The sequence below is a fragment of the Bufo gargarizans genome, chromosome 7, assembly GCF_014858855.1.
Source record: "Bufo gargarizans isolate SCDJY-AF-19 chromosome 7, ASM1485885v1, whole genome shotgun sequence".
Taxonomy (NCBI): domain Eukaryota; kingdom Metazoa; phylum Chordata; class Amphibia; order Anura; family Bufonidae; genus Bufo; species Bufo gargarizans.
This window is the reverse complement of record NC_058086.1, coordinates 49,520,298-49,535,089: the sequence shown is the minus strand read 5'-3', so window position 1 is coordinate 49,535,089 and position 14,792 is coordinate 49,520,298. Positions and strand designations below refer to the sequence as shown.

The 14,792-nt window shown below is 43.8% G+C and overlaps 1 protein-coding gene across 4 annotated transcripts in view; it reads right to left on the bottom strand.

Moving 5' to 3' along the window:
• USP24 (ubiquitin specific peptidase 24) overlaps positions 1-14,792 on the bottom strand; it is a 78,541-nt gene that overhangs the window by 12,649 nt on the left and 51,100 nt on the right. For 3 of the 4 annotated variants that reach the window (XM_044302243.1, XM_044302242.1, XM_044302239.1), the window contains exons 27-51: positions 13,713-13,880; positions 13,440-13,525; positions 13,258-13,351; positions 13,022-13,171; positions 12,242-12,339; positions 11,971-12,066; positions 11,658-11,886; positions 11,405-11,567; positions 10,737-10,892; positions 9,993-10,063; positions 9,729-9,889; positions 8,881-8,942; positions 7,863-8,054; positions 7,656-7,773; positions 7,198-7,342; positions 6,949-7,068; positions 4,053-4,178; positions 3,773-3,871; positions 3,556-3,638; positions 3,225-3,366; positions 2,057-2,176; positions 1,751-1,968; positions 1,549-1,673; positions 1,326-1,467; positions 1,033-1,180 (exon numbers count right to left, since the gene is read on the bottom strand). In XM_044302243.1, the coding sequence (XP_044158178.1) occupies positions 1,033-1,180; positions 1,326-1,467; positions 1,549-1,673; positions 1,751-1,968; positions 2,057-2,176; positions 3,225-3,366; positions 3,556-3,638; positions 3,773-3,871; positions 4,053-4,178; positions 6,949-7,068; positions 7,198-7,342; positions 7,656-7,773; positions 7,863-8,054; positions 8,881-8,942; positions 9,729-9,889; positions 9,993-10,063; positions 10,737-10,892; positions 11,405-11,567; positions 11,658-11,886; positions 11,971-12,066; positions 12,242-12,339; positions 13,022-13,171; positions 13,258-13,351; positions 13,440-13,525; positions 13,713-13,880 (3,312 nt within the window). The remainder of the gene's footprint in view (positions 1-1,032; positions 1,181-1,325; positions 1,468-1,548; positions 1,674-1,750; positions 1,969-2,056; positions 2,177-3,224; positions 3,367-3,555; positions 3,639-3,772; positions 3,872-4,052; positions 4,179-6,948; positions 7,069-7,197; positions 7,343-7,655; positions 7,774-7,862; positions 8,055-8,880; positions 8,943-9,728; positions 9,890-9,992; positions 10,064-10,736; positions 10,893-11,404; positions 11,568-11,657; positions 11,887-11,970; positions 12,067-12,241; positions 12,340-13,021; positions 13,172-13,257; positions 13,352-13,439; positions 13,526-13,712; positions 13,881-14,792) is intronic. The other variant, XM_044302240.1, reaches the window with a different exon arrangement.

Below are 14,792 nucleotides of genomic sequence, written 5' to 3'. Positions count from 1 at the left end.
ACCGGCACTGGCGCAGCTCAACCCCGGGAGAAACAGAGAGGTCTAGTGCGTCTCTGTTGTCCCGTATTCTGGAACAAAAGAAAATAAAAAAGTAAAAATCAAAATTTTTTAAAAAACAACAAAGGAGAAAACAGCCCTGCAGTAGCAGGGAGTGTCTTGCCTCCTTGGACACTAAGCAAAAACTGGCAACTGGCAGCCTCTCTCTCCAGGCTGAGGGTATAGCTGTGGAGGAGGGGCTTAACAGTTTTCACTTAGTGTCACGCCTCCTATGGAGATGAGCTATACCAAAGGTCTTCTGTGTCCCCCAAGGAAACTGGGCGAGAAAAATGAACTGACTGAATTTGCTTGCAAAATGGTGCGAGTTTCCCTGAACACACTCTGAACGCATCCAGACCTAATCAGTCACGCATGTGAAAGAGGCCTTACAAACATAATCCAACATCCGGAGACTACAATGACATCTAACACACAGCTACAAGCAAGGTCTCCCAACCTTGCATTTCTACAAGAAAGAAAGAAAGAAAAAAAAAAAAAGAAAAGAAAAAAGAAAAAGATACAAAACATCCTGTCCAATATGATAAATTAACATGTGGATGTGAATAGATACATTTATAAAATAAAATAAAAAAAATCACAGAAAATAATGCACTTACACAAGAGATGCAAACATTATATATTGCCATAGCCCTCATTCTGATCTGATAAAAACAGACTTTCAGCCAATATATTTGGATCAAAACACATCTGTGCCCGCCTACCAGCACCAAGGTGGTCTCAGTCAGCAGGTCCTACTCTAAACCTACCTATGCCATTGGGCATCTACCTTCAGGAGAGCAGACCCCGCACATAGTGTGCTGCTCCTAGTCACCTATATGTGCCTTAAGCAACCAATGAAAGGATCAAAATATATTGGCTGAAAGTCTCAGATTTTATCATAGACGAAGGCTTAGACCATATATAATGTTTTCCTCTATTGAAGAAGCAAGATAACCCCACAAAACAGACACCCCAGCAAGCTGCACAGCTCACTACCTGGTATATCCTCAGAGGCATCTTCTCCACAAAAAGACCTTTCTTCTCCCCCTTTCTCACCAGCTTGGTTAATATAGAGAGGCGGTCATTAGTCCGGTGAGGTCGAGGCGAGGACTGGGGTGAAATGTCAGGTGATGAGGGCGCAGATCTAGAAGGCAGGACATCCTTTATATAATAACTACATTGTTATATATTGCCCCTAGTAAGATTAGAAGTCAGGACCCAGTGCTGGAAGACAACCTGACTTTACCCTTTACCCACAGTTATGTTGTCTGCAGGGGAGTAACACTCACAGGGTGAGATCCTCGGCCTCCTGGCGCACAACGCTGACTCTGCTCTTCTTTGGTAAAACTGGAGAGTTCTGGTCGGACACACGTTGGTAGAAAAGCATGTAGGCGTTCCAGTAGCGCCGGCGCACATCCGGGTATGGGTTGGCTGCACAGAAGAAAGGTCAACGGTCAGTTAAGCGTTACCTCCTGCCCCTTGGATATTCGTTAGAAAGGCCCAGTAACTCACACTGGTCATAGACCTTTGGTCTGTACTCCCCACCGAAGCATTCATACTCAATGGTCTCATCGTTAAGATCGAACTCCTCCACCACAGTGTCATTGAACTTGTACCACTTGCTTTTCCCGCAGCTCCTGCACCAGAACATAAGCAGCAATGAGACACGGATGCAGCGGTAATTGCATCATACAACAGTCTTGATTTGAATTACCTGCGATCTTTAATGAAGGAGTAGTAGTGACCGGCATGAGCCTGACCACTGTGCACAATCACACCAACCAGCTCGTAGTTCTCGGTCGGGGCCACTTTCTTTCGCGGGGAGCCTCCGCTGGGGTCCATGTGCCTCCCGTTGTCTCCCACTTCTGAGGAGGAGTCCTGACGAGCCATGCCGGACACTGTGTATGGCTCCATGTTTAGCAACCAAGGGAACTAGAGAAAGCAATAGACAGACGTGTACAGCCAACGCCCTCCTTCAACTTTAACCAAACCCAACTGTGTTTGCTCACCAGTAACCCACCTTGATCTGCTCATCATATTTTATGGAGCGTCCACTTTCCCAGTCAAATCCAAACCTCATCAAATGAATGACTAGAACACTGGGCAGAGACTTGATGCATGTTCTCTTCACAGTCGTCCTCTGGAGGAAACAACATGTTACATTCCAGGTGGCAAGAGTTAAAACTACATTTTTATTTATTGGACAGTGGATTAAGAAAACTTTCATTTGTGCTAAAGACAAACATTTTATTTTAAAGAATAAGAAGCAGCATCCACTATGCTACTGGTTAGAAACAATCAGCAAGAAGGATTACTATAAACCAAAGCAGCAGTGGTGCTTATTTTTCACTATATCAGACTATAAAACAAGCTCTAGTGTTAGGTTCCATTCAGATGTCCGTAACGTGTTTTGCGGATCCATGGATCCGCAAAACACGGACAGCGGCAATGTGCGTTCCGCATTTTGCAGACCGCACATTGCCGACACTAATAGAATATACCTATTCTTGTCCGCAATTGCGGACAAGAATAGGACATATTCTATTTTTTTCAGGAATGGAATTGCGGACCCGAAAGTGCGGGTCAGCAATTCCGTGTCCGGGCAGCACATTGTGCTGCCCCCTAGAAATGAATGGGTCCACAATTCCGTTCCGCAAAAGGCGGAACAAAATTGGGGACGTGTGAATGGAACCTTAAAATGACATTTACCAGAATGCAATTCACCAGAGAAAGCTTTTGTGCTGCATGAAAAAACAGACAACCTACAATTCTGAGCTAAACTGAGAGTGCAGCTCTGGAATATAACACAGGATGAAATGCAGGATCAGTACAGGATAAATAATGTAATATATGTATACATTGACTCCACCAGCAGAATAGTGAGTGCAGCTCTGGAGTATAATACAGGATATAACTCAGGATCAGTACAGGATAAGTAATGTATGTACACAGTGACTGCACCAGCAGAATAGTGAGTGCAGCTCTGGAGTATAATACAGGATGTAACTCAGGATCAGTACAGGATAAGTAATGTATGTACACAGTGACTGCACCAGCAGAATAGAATGCTGCTCTGAAGTATAATAGAAGGCTGTAACTCAGGATGACGTCAAACAAAAAAAAGTTGGTGAACTTATCTGCAGATAAATGTCATTTAACTGAAATGAATGTGTATTTCGCACACTCACCTTTTCCTTGCACTTTTCACAGTAATATGCATTACTCCCCTCAAGCACCTCTCCCCTCACAAATTGATCAAGGGAAATATCAAGGCTCTGGCAGGAGGTGACCCCTAAATTCAAAGCCATAAATGCTTCCTCTCGTTCATATCTGTAATAAACACACATTTATATTCAAACACAGTTACACAGCATTCAGCGAGGATAAAGCCGTGTTTACACGTGGCAGAGTTTCTGCAGATTGGCTATGTGGATTCTACGAATCCTCAGCAATTTCTAGTGCAGTAGATATGGATGGGTTTTCAACACCCTGTGTTTAATGTCTGCTCCAAGCACTCACCTATGAGGACAATCCTTACAGATCTTTTGGTCGGAGTAGATCCCTTGGAAGGTGTTCTTAAAGAGCTGATCGCGTCCCATTTTCTGTAGATGGAAGACAAAACATAAGGTCATATCAATATATTACCGTAATCTTTATGTAAGACACTTAAAGGGGTTAAGGGTTCAGAATCGCATTTGATGCAACGTTTGGTGTTCATGGGAAAATTGTCCAGTACCTTTAGATATTCATCCATCTGATCTATGAGACTTGTGAAGAATTCGTAGGCGTCCTGCTGCTCTCGGACATACAGCTCTTTGTTCCACATCTTGAAGATCTAAAGATTCCAAGTCACATATCAGGATAATGCACTAGAACTATAAATATAGTACTAATAAGTATTTTCCTTAAAAAAAAAAAAAAAAAAAAAGGCAAATAAGAAGAACCAAGAGGTTCTCATACAATGTACTGGACTGACGATACTCATACATATACAGCGATCTAAATGCAGAAATCACCTTCCAAAAGTTCTCCGGGACATAGTACTGAAGTTTGCTTTCCATTAAATGGCCAAACAAGGACTGGACTTGGTAGAAGACACTGTCGTCCGGATTTTCAGTCTCATCCTCCATAGAGAGCAAGGCCTGGATGACAGAAGGAGGAAATCTCAGGTTAGAATGCTGCAGATATTCAGGATCATGCGATTATACGGGAGGTCACAGCAGCTGTTCGCATGTACAAAGCCTTGGGCAATTAACAGTTATGTGACCATTGCACAATGATTATTAGGAAGCCATCAGAACAGTATTGTAACCCCTTTCTGCTTTCCTAAAGTCATAACCTTAATTTTATATACAGTACAGACCAAAAGTTTGGACACACCTTCTCATTCAAAGAGTTTTCTTTATTTTCATGACTATTAAAATTGTAGATTCACACTGAAGGCATCAAAACTATGAATTATCACATGTGGAATTATATACATAACAAAAAAGTGTGAAACAACTGAAAATATGTCATATTCTGGGTTCTTCAAAGTAGCCACCTTTTGCTTTGATTACTGCTTTGCACACTCTTGGCATTCTCTTGATGAGCTTCAAGAGGTAGTCACCTGAAATGGTCTTCACTTCGCAGGTGTGCCCTGTCAGGTTTAATAAGTGGGATTTCTTGCCTTATAAATGGGGTTGGGACCATTAGTTGCATTGTGGATAAGTCAGGTGGATACTAGCTGATAGTCCTACTGAATAGACTGTTAGCTGCTTTTTTCTTGCCATAATACAAATTCTAAGTAAAGAAAAACGATTGGCCATCATTACTTTAAGAAATGAAGGTCAGTCAGTCCGAAAAATTGGAAAAACTTTGAAAGTGTCCCCAAATGCAGTCACAAAAACCATCAAGCGCTACAAAGAAACTGGCTCACATGCGGACCACCCCAGGAAAGGAAGACCAAGAGTCACCTCTGCTGTGGAGGATAAGTTCATCCGAGTCACCAGCCTCAGAAATCGCAGGTTAACAACAGCTCAGATTAGAGACCAGGTCAATGCCACACAGAGTTCTAGCAGCAGACACATCTCTAGAACAACTGTTAAGAGGAGACTGTGTGAATCAGGCCTTCATGGTAGAATATCTGCTAGGAAACCACTGCTAAGGACAGGCAACAAGCAGAAGAGACTTGTTTGGGCTAAAGAACACAAGGAATGGACATTAGACCAGTAAAAATATGTGCTTTGGTCTGATGAGTCCAAATTTGAGATCTTTGGCTCCAACCACCGTGTCTTTGTGCGACGCAGAAAAGGTGAACAGATGGACTCTACATGCCTGGTTCCCATCATGAAGCATGAAGGAGGAGGTGTGATGGTGTGGGGGTGCTTTGCTGGTGACACTGTTGGGGATTTAGTCACAATTAAAGGCATACTGAACCAGCATGGCTACCACAGCATCTTGCAGCGGCATGCTATTCCATCCGGTTTGCGTTTAGTTGGACCATCATTTATTTTTCAACAGGACAATGACCCCAAACACACCTCCAGGCTGTGTAAGGGCTATTTGACCATGAAGGGGGGTGATGGGGTGCTGCGCCAGATGACCTGGCCTCCACAGTCACCAGACCTGAACCCAATCGAGATGGTTTGGGGTGAGCTGGACCGCAGAGTGAAGGCAAAAGGGCCAACAAGTGCCAAGCATCTCTGGGAACTCCTTCAAGACTGTTGGAAGACCATTTCAGGTGACTACCTCTTGGAGCTCATCAAGAGAATGCCAAGCGTGTGCAAAGCAGTAATCAAAGCAAAAGGTGGCTACTTTGAAGAACCTAGAATATGACATATTTTCAGTTGTTTCACACTTTTTTGTTATGTATATAATGCCACCTGTTAATTCATAGTTTTGATGCCTTCGGTGTGAATCTACAATTTTCATAGTCATGAAAATAAAGAAAACTCTTTGAATGAGAAGGTGTGTCCAAACTTTTGGTCTGTACTGTAGCTGTATTAGGGCTTGTTCCTTTTTAGATAGCCGAGGGGGAAGGGGGGGCGGGAGGGTTAGTCATACTTTCTAATGGCACCATGTTATATTACATACAATGTAGTGGGGAGGTTGATGCCATGCGTGTGTATAACGTTTTATTCACTTTTTTTGGGTAGGTAAAGCAATGAAAAAATAGTGAATCAGCCATTGTGATTTCTTCTGTTACACTGTATGGGATAAATATGTTTATATTTTAATAGTACAGGTGACCTGGGACATAGCGATACCAATGATCTTTATTTTTTATGTTCTATTTTTGATATGGGGAAAAGGGGGCGATTTGAATTATTATATTCATACATTTTTTTGTCCCACTAGGGGACTTGAACATGTGATTATCTGATCACTTCTCCCATAGACTGCAATGAATAAACATTGCAGCCTATGGGAGTTTCATTGTGTTCCTATGGAGCCCTGGCACAGGTAGAGCTCCATAGGAACATTACCAAGGACTCTAACAAGCGCCAGGCTACAACAGCAAATGAATGGTTTCCCGATCTCGGTGCAGGGGAGCCATTTGGACCATGGGAGGGCAGCTGTCCTGGGAAGACTCAAATGCCGTGGTCACAATTGATCAGACATTAGCACAAGATGCCTACTTTGTAAAACAGCAGGCACCCAGAGGTTATAGTGCCTGCTCGGCTTCTAAGCAGGTGCAACGTTTAAATATTGGACTTCCGCCATACATGTTTGGCAGAGGTCCAGAAAGGGTTAACATAGTTAATCAAGTGCCGACAGGTCAGAATGTCAAATGTCACCTCATCTCAATTCTTAGAACCAAGAGTCCGTGCTAATCTATCCGCTTTCCTGACAATTGCAAGATAAAACTGTCTGTGGCCACCACTAGAGGGAGCTCCATAACATAATATAGGTTGTGCACGATTACCAGACCTCAGGAAGACCTGGCTGCATATACAGCTGCTGAAAGACGGCATTCATGTAGCAAGTGGCTCCTCCATTCTTAAGACCGACAAACCCAGAGTTGGAGCGGCTGTCGACCGGGGGCAGAAACTAGAATGTAAAAAAAAAGAAAAAATATTAGAAGAGATATTCAATTAGGTCACTAACTGGCAAAGCTAAGGGACAGAAACCAATGTTACCGACCAGCAAATACACCCCCGCTGATCTACCAATACTTACATCAAACTCCTTGGTGAGCGCCGAATCTGGCTGATGGTGCATGGACAACAGTTCTCTTGTGATGAGCTGTAGATTGGCAAGAGAACTCTCTGCAAGCATCACCAGCACCTCGTACGCTGCCAGCCGACTGCTCACAGAGCTGCACCTGCAGCCGCAGAGAAGCCACATAATGAGAAGAATGATAAAATACAGGTAACCATCAAATGTTAATGTCACATTGATTAAAATTTAACAAATGATTGCTCAGTAGGAGAGGGGCTGTGACAGTTAGAAATCCCATCTGATTAAAGAGATTGTGAATGTCATTCTGCAGCTTGCTATGTATTAAAATACATGCAAGCTACAGAAATCAAATTGAGCAAAAAAGGGAGAAATTACATAACTGATGCAATAAAAATTTGATTAATCAAAAGGCATCCATAGCCTTAAAATGGTCATGACTATGCAGGAAATCTTACTTGGGGTGGAAGTCCTGCTGGCTCAGCGATCCACTACCTGCAGGAGAGTTGCTGTTCAAAATTATTCTTGATGCGCGGAACAGGAAATCATCCAGCAGCTGTTTAATAAGGGAAGGGCCTGCAAAACAAGCACAAAAAGAGACAGGATTCAGTAGGGGGCAGTAGTTCTGTCTGTTGCCTTTGGGACGACTGCAGCTGTATACTCACCGAGGATTTCCTTTTCACCACCACACAGTGAGAGGAGTGTCTTGATGAGCCGGAGGTGACCAGCCAGCCACACATTGTCCACCTCGGTGGTTTCACATTCTGCTGTCCGGTTTGGTTCAAAGTTATCCAACCAACTGATCTCATCTTCCAACATGGTTGCTGGGCTGATGCTTAACTGCTCCATCTCAGTGGCTGAGGTGAATGACAAGAGGTTGAAATGTTTAGGATTTTACAACAATACACCATTTACTATCTTACAAAGTAATAAGGATTCCCTAATGATGAGATCCCTGCCACCAAGGCTGCCATGTAGACTCATCCTCGAGGAGATATACATGTATGTAATTGTCTAATTTGGTATCCCTGTACGCCCACAGGTAGTGAAATACCATGTATTTACTGGTAATGTTAACCGCTTAAGAACAATAGGCTTATGTGTGCGAGTATATTGTACCTCTACAGTGACGTTAGCCACAGAGATCATGACTAGGGAGTCGCCTCTCCTGTGCAGCATTGCAGTCGGGCTTGATTGCAGCTTTCTCTGGTCCCAGCAGTTATGGTGGGAGGATGGCTGTGTATTACAACCATCCTCCCACTGGTGACTGCGTGGCCACAGTGGTAGTAATTTTATGTGAAGGTGTCTCCACTACCTGACGCTCTAACTTATACCAAGGAGCCAGAAATGGGGAAAAGGGATTGTATGAGGTGAGAACATATTGACTGGTATCTTCCAGAAACAAGCACCGCTCTGTTTCTGGAAAATAACAGCCATGCATTCTCATGTGGTCAGCTCTGATCCCTGTCTGATAGGAGCTTCAGTTGACAGCAATTTAATGTCTGTCGCTGGCTTTAGTTGGGTTAGTTTCTGCCCCCTAGTGGTGAGGCCTATAACCATGGCGGATGTGTTCTCCAATATCATGAGAAAGAAATCCAATTTGTACATTTTCTCCAATATGATTGAAGAAAAAGCAACTTTATTAAAAGCACCTGAAGTATGAGTGAATGCGACTACACCTACTGGTTAACTCATCGAGGAGCTGACATCTCAAATCAAAGTACTCTGTGCACTGCTCCAACAACCTGGAACAGAGGAACAAGGACCAGGTCAGCATTCATTCCATCAATGAACAACAATTGTGGGAAAATTATATGGCAGTGAAACAGTAAGTAAACATTATACTTCTATTAGGCTACTTTTACATTAGCAGCAGGTGAACAGCTTGCCGGATCCGTGCTGCAGCTAGTACACGCGTGCCACCGGATGTCCGCTCTGGCCCCATTCACTATAATGGGGGTGGGCTGAAGCTACATGTCGTAGTTTTATTCTGGCCGCCTCCGCAGGAGCGGACTTTCATGCGGCACGCGTGCACTAGCGGCAGCACGGATCTGGCAGGCTGTTCACCCACCGGAAAAGCCTGCTGGAGAAGGCGGTCGCTAATGTGAAAATAGCCTAAAAGGAATTGCCACAAGGCTCATAAAACTGCACAGCAGGGAACAGGAATCCTTGCACATACTGATGAGCAACTTTACACATACAAAATACAATGCATTTACGTCATGTTTGTACTCCAGTCACAACTATAGCAGCATCAAAACTAAAATTCGGTGAGATCACAAGAACTCATATTTCCCTGAAGACCTTTATTAGTTCAGTTCCCGCTCTGTTGTAGTGCATTGTGGGAGATGTAGTGTCTACAGCAGGCACTGTACAGTAGTCTGCAGTGAGTTATAAGCCATCAGCTAGGATATAATATGTGCATGTTAATGCTGTCCTGTATTGCAAATGCAACTCTGGATGTGACTGGAGTATGAGACTTGGTCAACACATGGGGAAAAATAGTAGAGTTGCCACATCCCCAGGCTTACCTCTGATTGATGCCCCTCATTATGCTGGTCGGTGACCAGAGTGGCAGCTGTGCGGACAGGATGACGTTCAGCAGGAAGAGGTTGGGTTTCTGGACTTCGGGGTGGGTGGAAGTGTCTGTCTGACTCAGGGTGTACAGCTGATCACAGGCCACGCGTCTGATCTGTGGGGATGCGTGAAGTGAGTATTTGTGGCTGGTAATATACAATGTATGTTGTGTACACAAAACTAAACATCTGAGAACAATCCCTAATGTCGTCATTTACCTCCGCACTGGGAGACCCCAGCAGAATATCAATTGTGAAGTCAGTAACTGAAGGCAGATTGTAGAAAGATCCTGCAACAGACAGACAAATAAGAAACATGAAGAAAGAAGAAATGAGAACCCCAGGGGTTAACTGTCACTGTATCAGGGAAATGAGGTCCAAGCGAAGGGGGAACTTCTCTTTGGTTGTACTTCAGACACTCTTGACTGTGGCATTTAAAGGGGTAACTGGCTGGGAATGCATGTTCCTTCAATCCCAGGCACTAAAGCTAGGCTATAATTAGGTTATATTACACTGGCCAATGGTTAGCTAGTTCATTGCTAAAGAGCGCTCGTAGGAACACTCTTTAGCAACGATCTGGCAGTGTAATACAGCCGCTGATTACCAGATGAACGAGCTCATTCATCAGGCAATCCATATTTTTAAGCATGCTTAAAAATAATAGTTAGAAGACGGCTGATTTTGCTTTGTAGTATGGAGACGAGTGATGGCAATAGCAGCTGATGAGCAGACGACTGCAGGGAAGCAACCCTTCCTTCCAGACAATGGTCTGCCTGATCTGCTAGTGTAATACTATCCTTAGACAGTCAGCGCCTGCTCCTGGATGCCTGCGCAGGGCCCATACACCTCTACAGCAACATAAAAACATGGAGCTGTAAAACAAGGCCAGCCACTGCATTGGCGCAGATTCAGGGGTTAAAACCATCTACAAAGACGAGGAATGTAATTTTGGCTCATACATACCTAGCTGCTGGCTGCGGAGCTGAAGACACGTGACCAGCAAAGATAAGGCCTCTCCAGCAATAATTGCATCTTTGGTGGACACAGACTGCTGCCGGACGCAGATCCAGGCGTGGAGCGACGTGGCTTCTCCTTCACTGCCGGAGCTGCAGTTACTTCCTGCAAGGAAAATGAAGAGGTGCTGTCATCCGCATTCATGTATCCCATATATAATGATATACAAATATAGTGAGCACACATCAGTCTAGATCTGATTAAATGGCAGCTTTATCTGAATACAAATATCACATCATCAGGAAATTTAGTTTTGTAAGCGGTGTTATATTTGACATCTGTACTTAAGTGTTATATACACTATATGCCTGCCTGAAAATATGCATCTGCGAGATACTTTGTATATACACTGCATTACTGATCAGGACCATTCTAAACAAGCTGTCTGCCCTCAGGATTGTGGATGGTTTCCAACAAAAACCTGCAGAATAGTGAGTGCTATGGCTGCAGCTAACGATTATTTGAATCCCGTTATCGAGTATTATCAATAACTTTAAATAATCGTTGCAGCCCTAGTGATTGCGGCTCTAGAGTGTAATACAGGATGCAACTCAGGCTCAGAACAGGATAAAGAACACATTTTACAAAGTTAGTAAACTTTATTTACGGACTCTCACCTGAGCTGCTTAGTCGGCTACGGAGCCCGGCAGGGAACAGAGTATTGTTACTTTCTTTGATTGGATGGTTGCTGCCAACAAGGTCTAATCTCCCGGCAGCTGCAGCCCAGGATAATCGCATAAAGCAAGCCACAGTGAGTGTGAAATCATTGACCTCCATGGTCTTTTGAGATAAAGAGGGGAAAAGACATTGGCTTAGTAATGAATGACACAGTCACCGAGTTAGATGACACATCCTAATATCAGTAATCACCTGAATTGCAACTCGAGCAGCAGGAATAATCTCCTCCACCCTGATAGATGACCGGTCTGAGACGGACAACTGCCGGTACGAGGATTTTTCTGGAGTCCCGCAAAGAGACATCTGTCGACTAGACTGTCTACTGGCATTCCGGAAAGGTCTTGATGACAGTCCCTCTACTCCGTCCTTCGCCAGGTCTTCATCAAAAGCGGTTGGCATAGTCTGTCCCACAAGCAAAAACCTGAGAGAGAAGCTATTCATGTCACAATATGGGAGGATTCAATTTGATTGGATACCAGTCAATGGCTGCTGGATATACACGCACCTGGCAAGCTGCAGACAGATCGAGTAGACACCTTGTCGTGTCTCATAATCCACCTCAGAAGGGATAGAATCTCTCTGCATAACATTTACCACCAAACTGCAAGGAAGCCAAAATGTGAGAAAAATCAATGAAATCCATGTTTTATATGACATAGATTTATTTTCAACACAATTTAAACAGAAAACGACTAATAGTGGAAAATACAGGAACAGGTCAGATCAGGGGCAACTTGAAAAGCAGGGAACATACACAGAGTATGACAATGGCTGACCTCAAGCCTCCAGCTTTAAGGAAGTTTTCACAGAACGACTTGGCGCAGTTTCTTGCCATCTCATCATCAGCTGTTGGCATCAATTTGGAGCTGAGAACCTGTAATAGCAGAAAGAGTCACAAGCTGAGTGATGAAAATAAAAAACCCTGACATGCAGCATCGTGCAGATGGAGTTACAATATTGTCTATATTCCGCTAGTCATTTTCTACGACCATTCTATCACTAGGGAAAGATTAGCTAAATATTAAAAGCTTATGGTCACAACTGAAGACCATAAATCTATGTACAAAGATGAGGACCGCCATCAATGCATTATTTATCATACTGAGACTGTATTACGATTCAGCAGTCACTATTCTGCTGATGCAGTCACTGTATACATACATTACATATCCTCTACTGATCCTGAGTTACATCCTGTATTATACTCCAGAGCTGCACTCACTATTCTGCTGGTACAGTCACTGTGTACATACATTACTTATCCCGAGTTACATCCTGCATTATACTCCAGAGCTGCACTCACTATTCTGCTGGTGCAGTCACTGTGTACATACATTACTTATGCTGTACTGATCCTACATTTTATCTAGTCCTTTGTCCACAAACTGTTTAATGACCAGCTGAATTGAGAATGCAGCTGTGAAGCAAGGATTTTACAGGTTATACACCAGAATCAAAACACGATATGTCACATGTTTAAAAAGAGTCAACGTTTTCAAATATATTTATAAGTAAAGTAATATTCAGTATCTAAAGGTAGTAGTTCACGTGATTACCTCTAGATTGTACAACACACGGAAGGTGGACATGCCTGGGGCAGACGATCTGAACAGACTCTCCAGGATGGAGCTGGCGCTGGGCTGGTGATGGTGCTTAGAGGACAGAGATGGGGATTTCGATGGCTGAGACTCAGTCAGAAGTGTCTTCTGGGTAGAAATCAAAGAATCATCATAGGGGGAGGGGAGGGGAGGAGGACAGGACGTGAAGGAGATAAAATAATGCAGCCATTTACCTTCCTGCCGAGAGAGTCGAGCTGATCCAATGCTTCCTGCACCGCTGGGTCTGTAGGGATCAATAGAAGAAGCTTCCGGACTCTCAGGGTGATTCTGCAGACACAGACACCTGTCAGTGCGCCTAGTATAAAGCACGAACCCGATACATACCAGGGAAGACAGATGTATAGGGCATAATTACCTGCTCTCTTCCAGGTTGGCCAGTTGATACAGCATGTCAAACACATTGCAGACTAACGCCATCACCACTCCTGGAAGGGATTTTTCCTGATGAGGAGAAAGGCAATACGGTTTTAAAGGGACTCTATAGGCAAGCGGCATAATCTGATAGACTGAAATGGTTGTGTTCTGCCTATAGAGCAGCCTGAATGGACCAGCAGGAAAATTAACAAGCAGTGTCCTTTCTGATTGTGAACTCGAATGGGATGAGGGTCTGGGCCTCGGCCCTCCATACCTGTTCCATTACATAGGAGGAGCTGAAGCCAGCGCTGCTGCTGGAAGCGGAGGAGGTCTCTGCAGAGGGCCCGGATGGGGTACCACTTCCTGTCGTCTTCACGGTCAGTGACTGGTCATCTGAAAACCCCAACTGATGAAGCAACTTCTGGTCTTTATTCACTGTCAACTGCAGGAGAGCAGATGCTACATTACATTGAAGACATAAAGGGCAGGTAGCAGCCTTCAGGTGATGCTTCCTGTACAGCGTGTCTGGTTAGTGTCAATAAAAGTCATAAAAAATTCCAGGGGCTCCTTAGTAACAAACTGAAGTGGGATTTGCAGTCTGTTGATAAGGAGCATGTGACAAAACATGACAACAAATCTCTGCAAATGGAAAATGTTCCATTAAAAAGGCCCTGTCACCTCTCCTGACTTGTAGTCCACATAAACCGTTCTGCACCCTCTTTTTTTTTTGGAGAGCTCTGTATTTTGTTGTCTCTCAGTTATACCTTCTAGAAATATATGAACGTGTTACCAGTTTGGGGAAGGGGGGGGGGTGTCTCTACAAACTCAGACACTGTCTAATCAGTACAGATGGTGTAGGGACAAATCCCTTTCACCAAGAGAATGGTAACACCCTGTTAATGTATTAATTCATTTCTAGGTGGAATAACAGACGGCTAGCAAAACACACAATTATAAAAAGACGTCCCAGATCCCTGGATGGTCTGAAGGTGTTGAACCATCGGTTAATTTCTGCTAAAGGGATTATCACATGAACATTATTTATTACCTATACAAAAGATAGACTATTGGATTGTGGAAGTGTGGCTCCCAAGTCTTCGCTCACCACACTTCTATGGGACTGACTGATTGCTTTTTACATCAAGCCTATAGAAGTGAATGAAGCGGTGGGCAGTCATACGCACTAGTGCTCAGAGGGGACTCAAGGGTAGCCGCCGTTCTCTGGACTGTGGTGTGTTTGACCGCTTTGGATAGGTGATCAATAGCTTTCGTGGGAGAACCCCTTTGAATAAACAATTACATTTCTTGGTTGCATGCTGGATTATAAAGATTTCTGAACCAGTGCAGTAGGCAT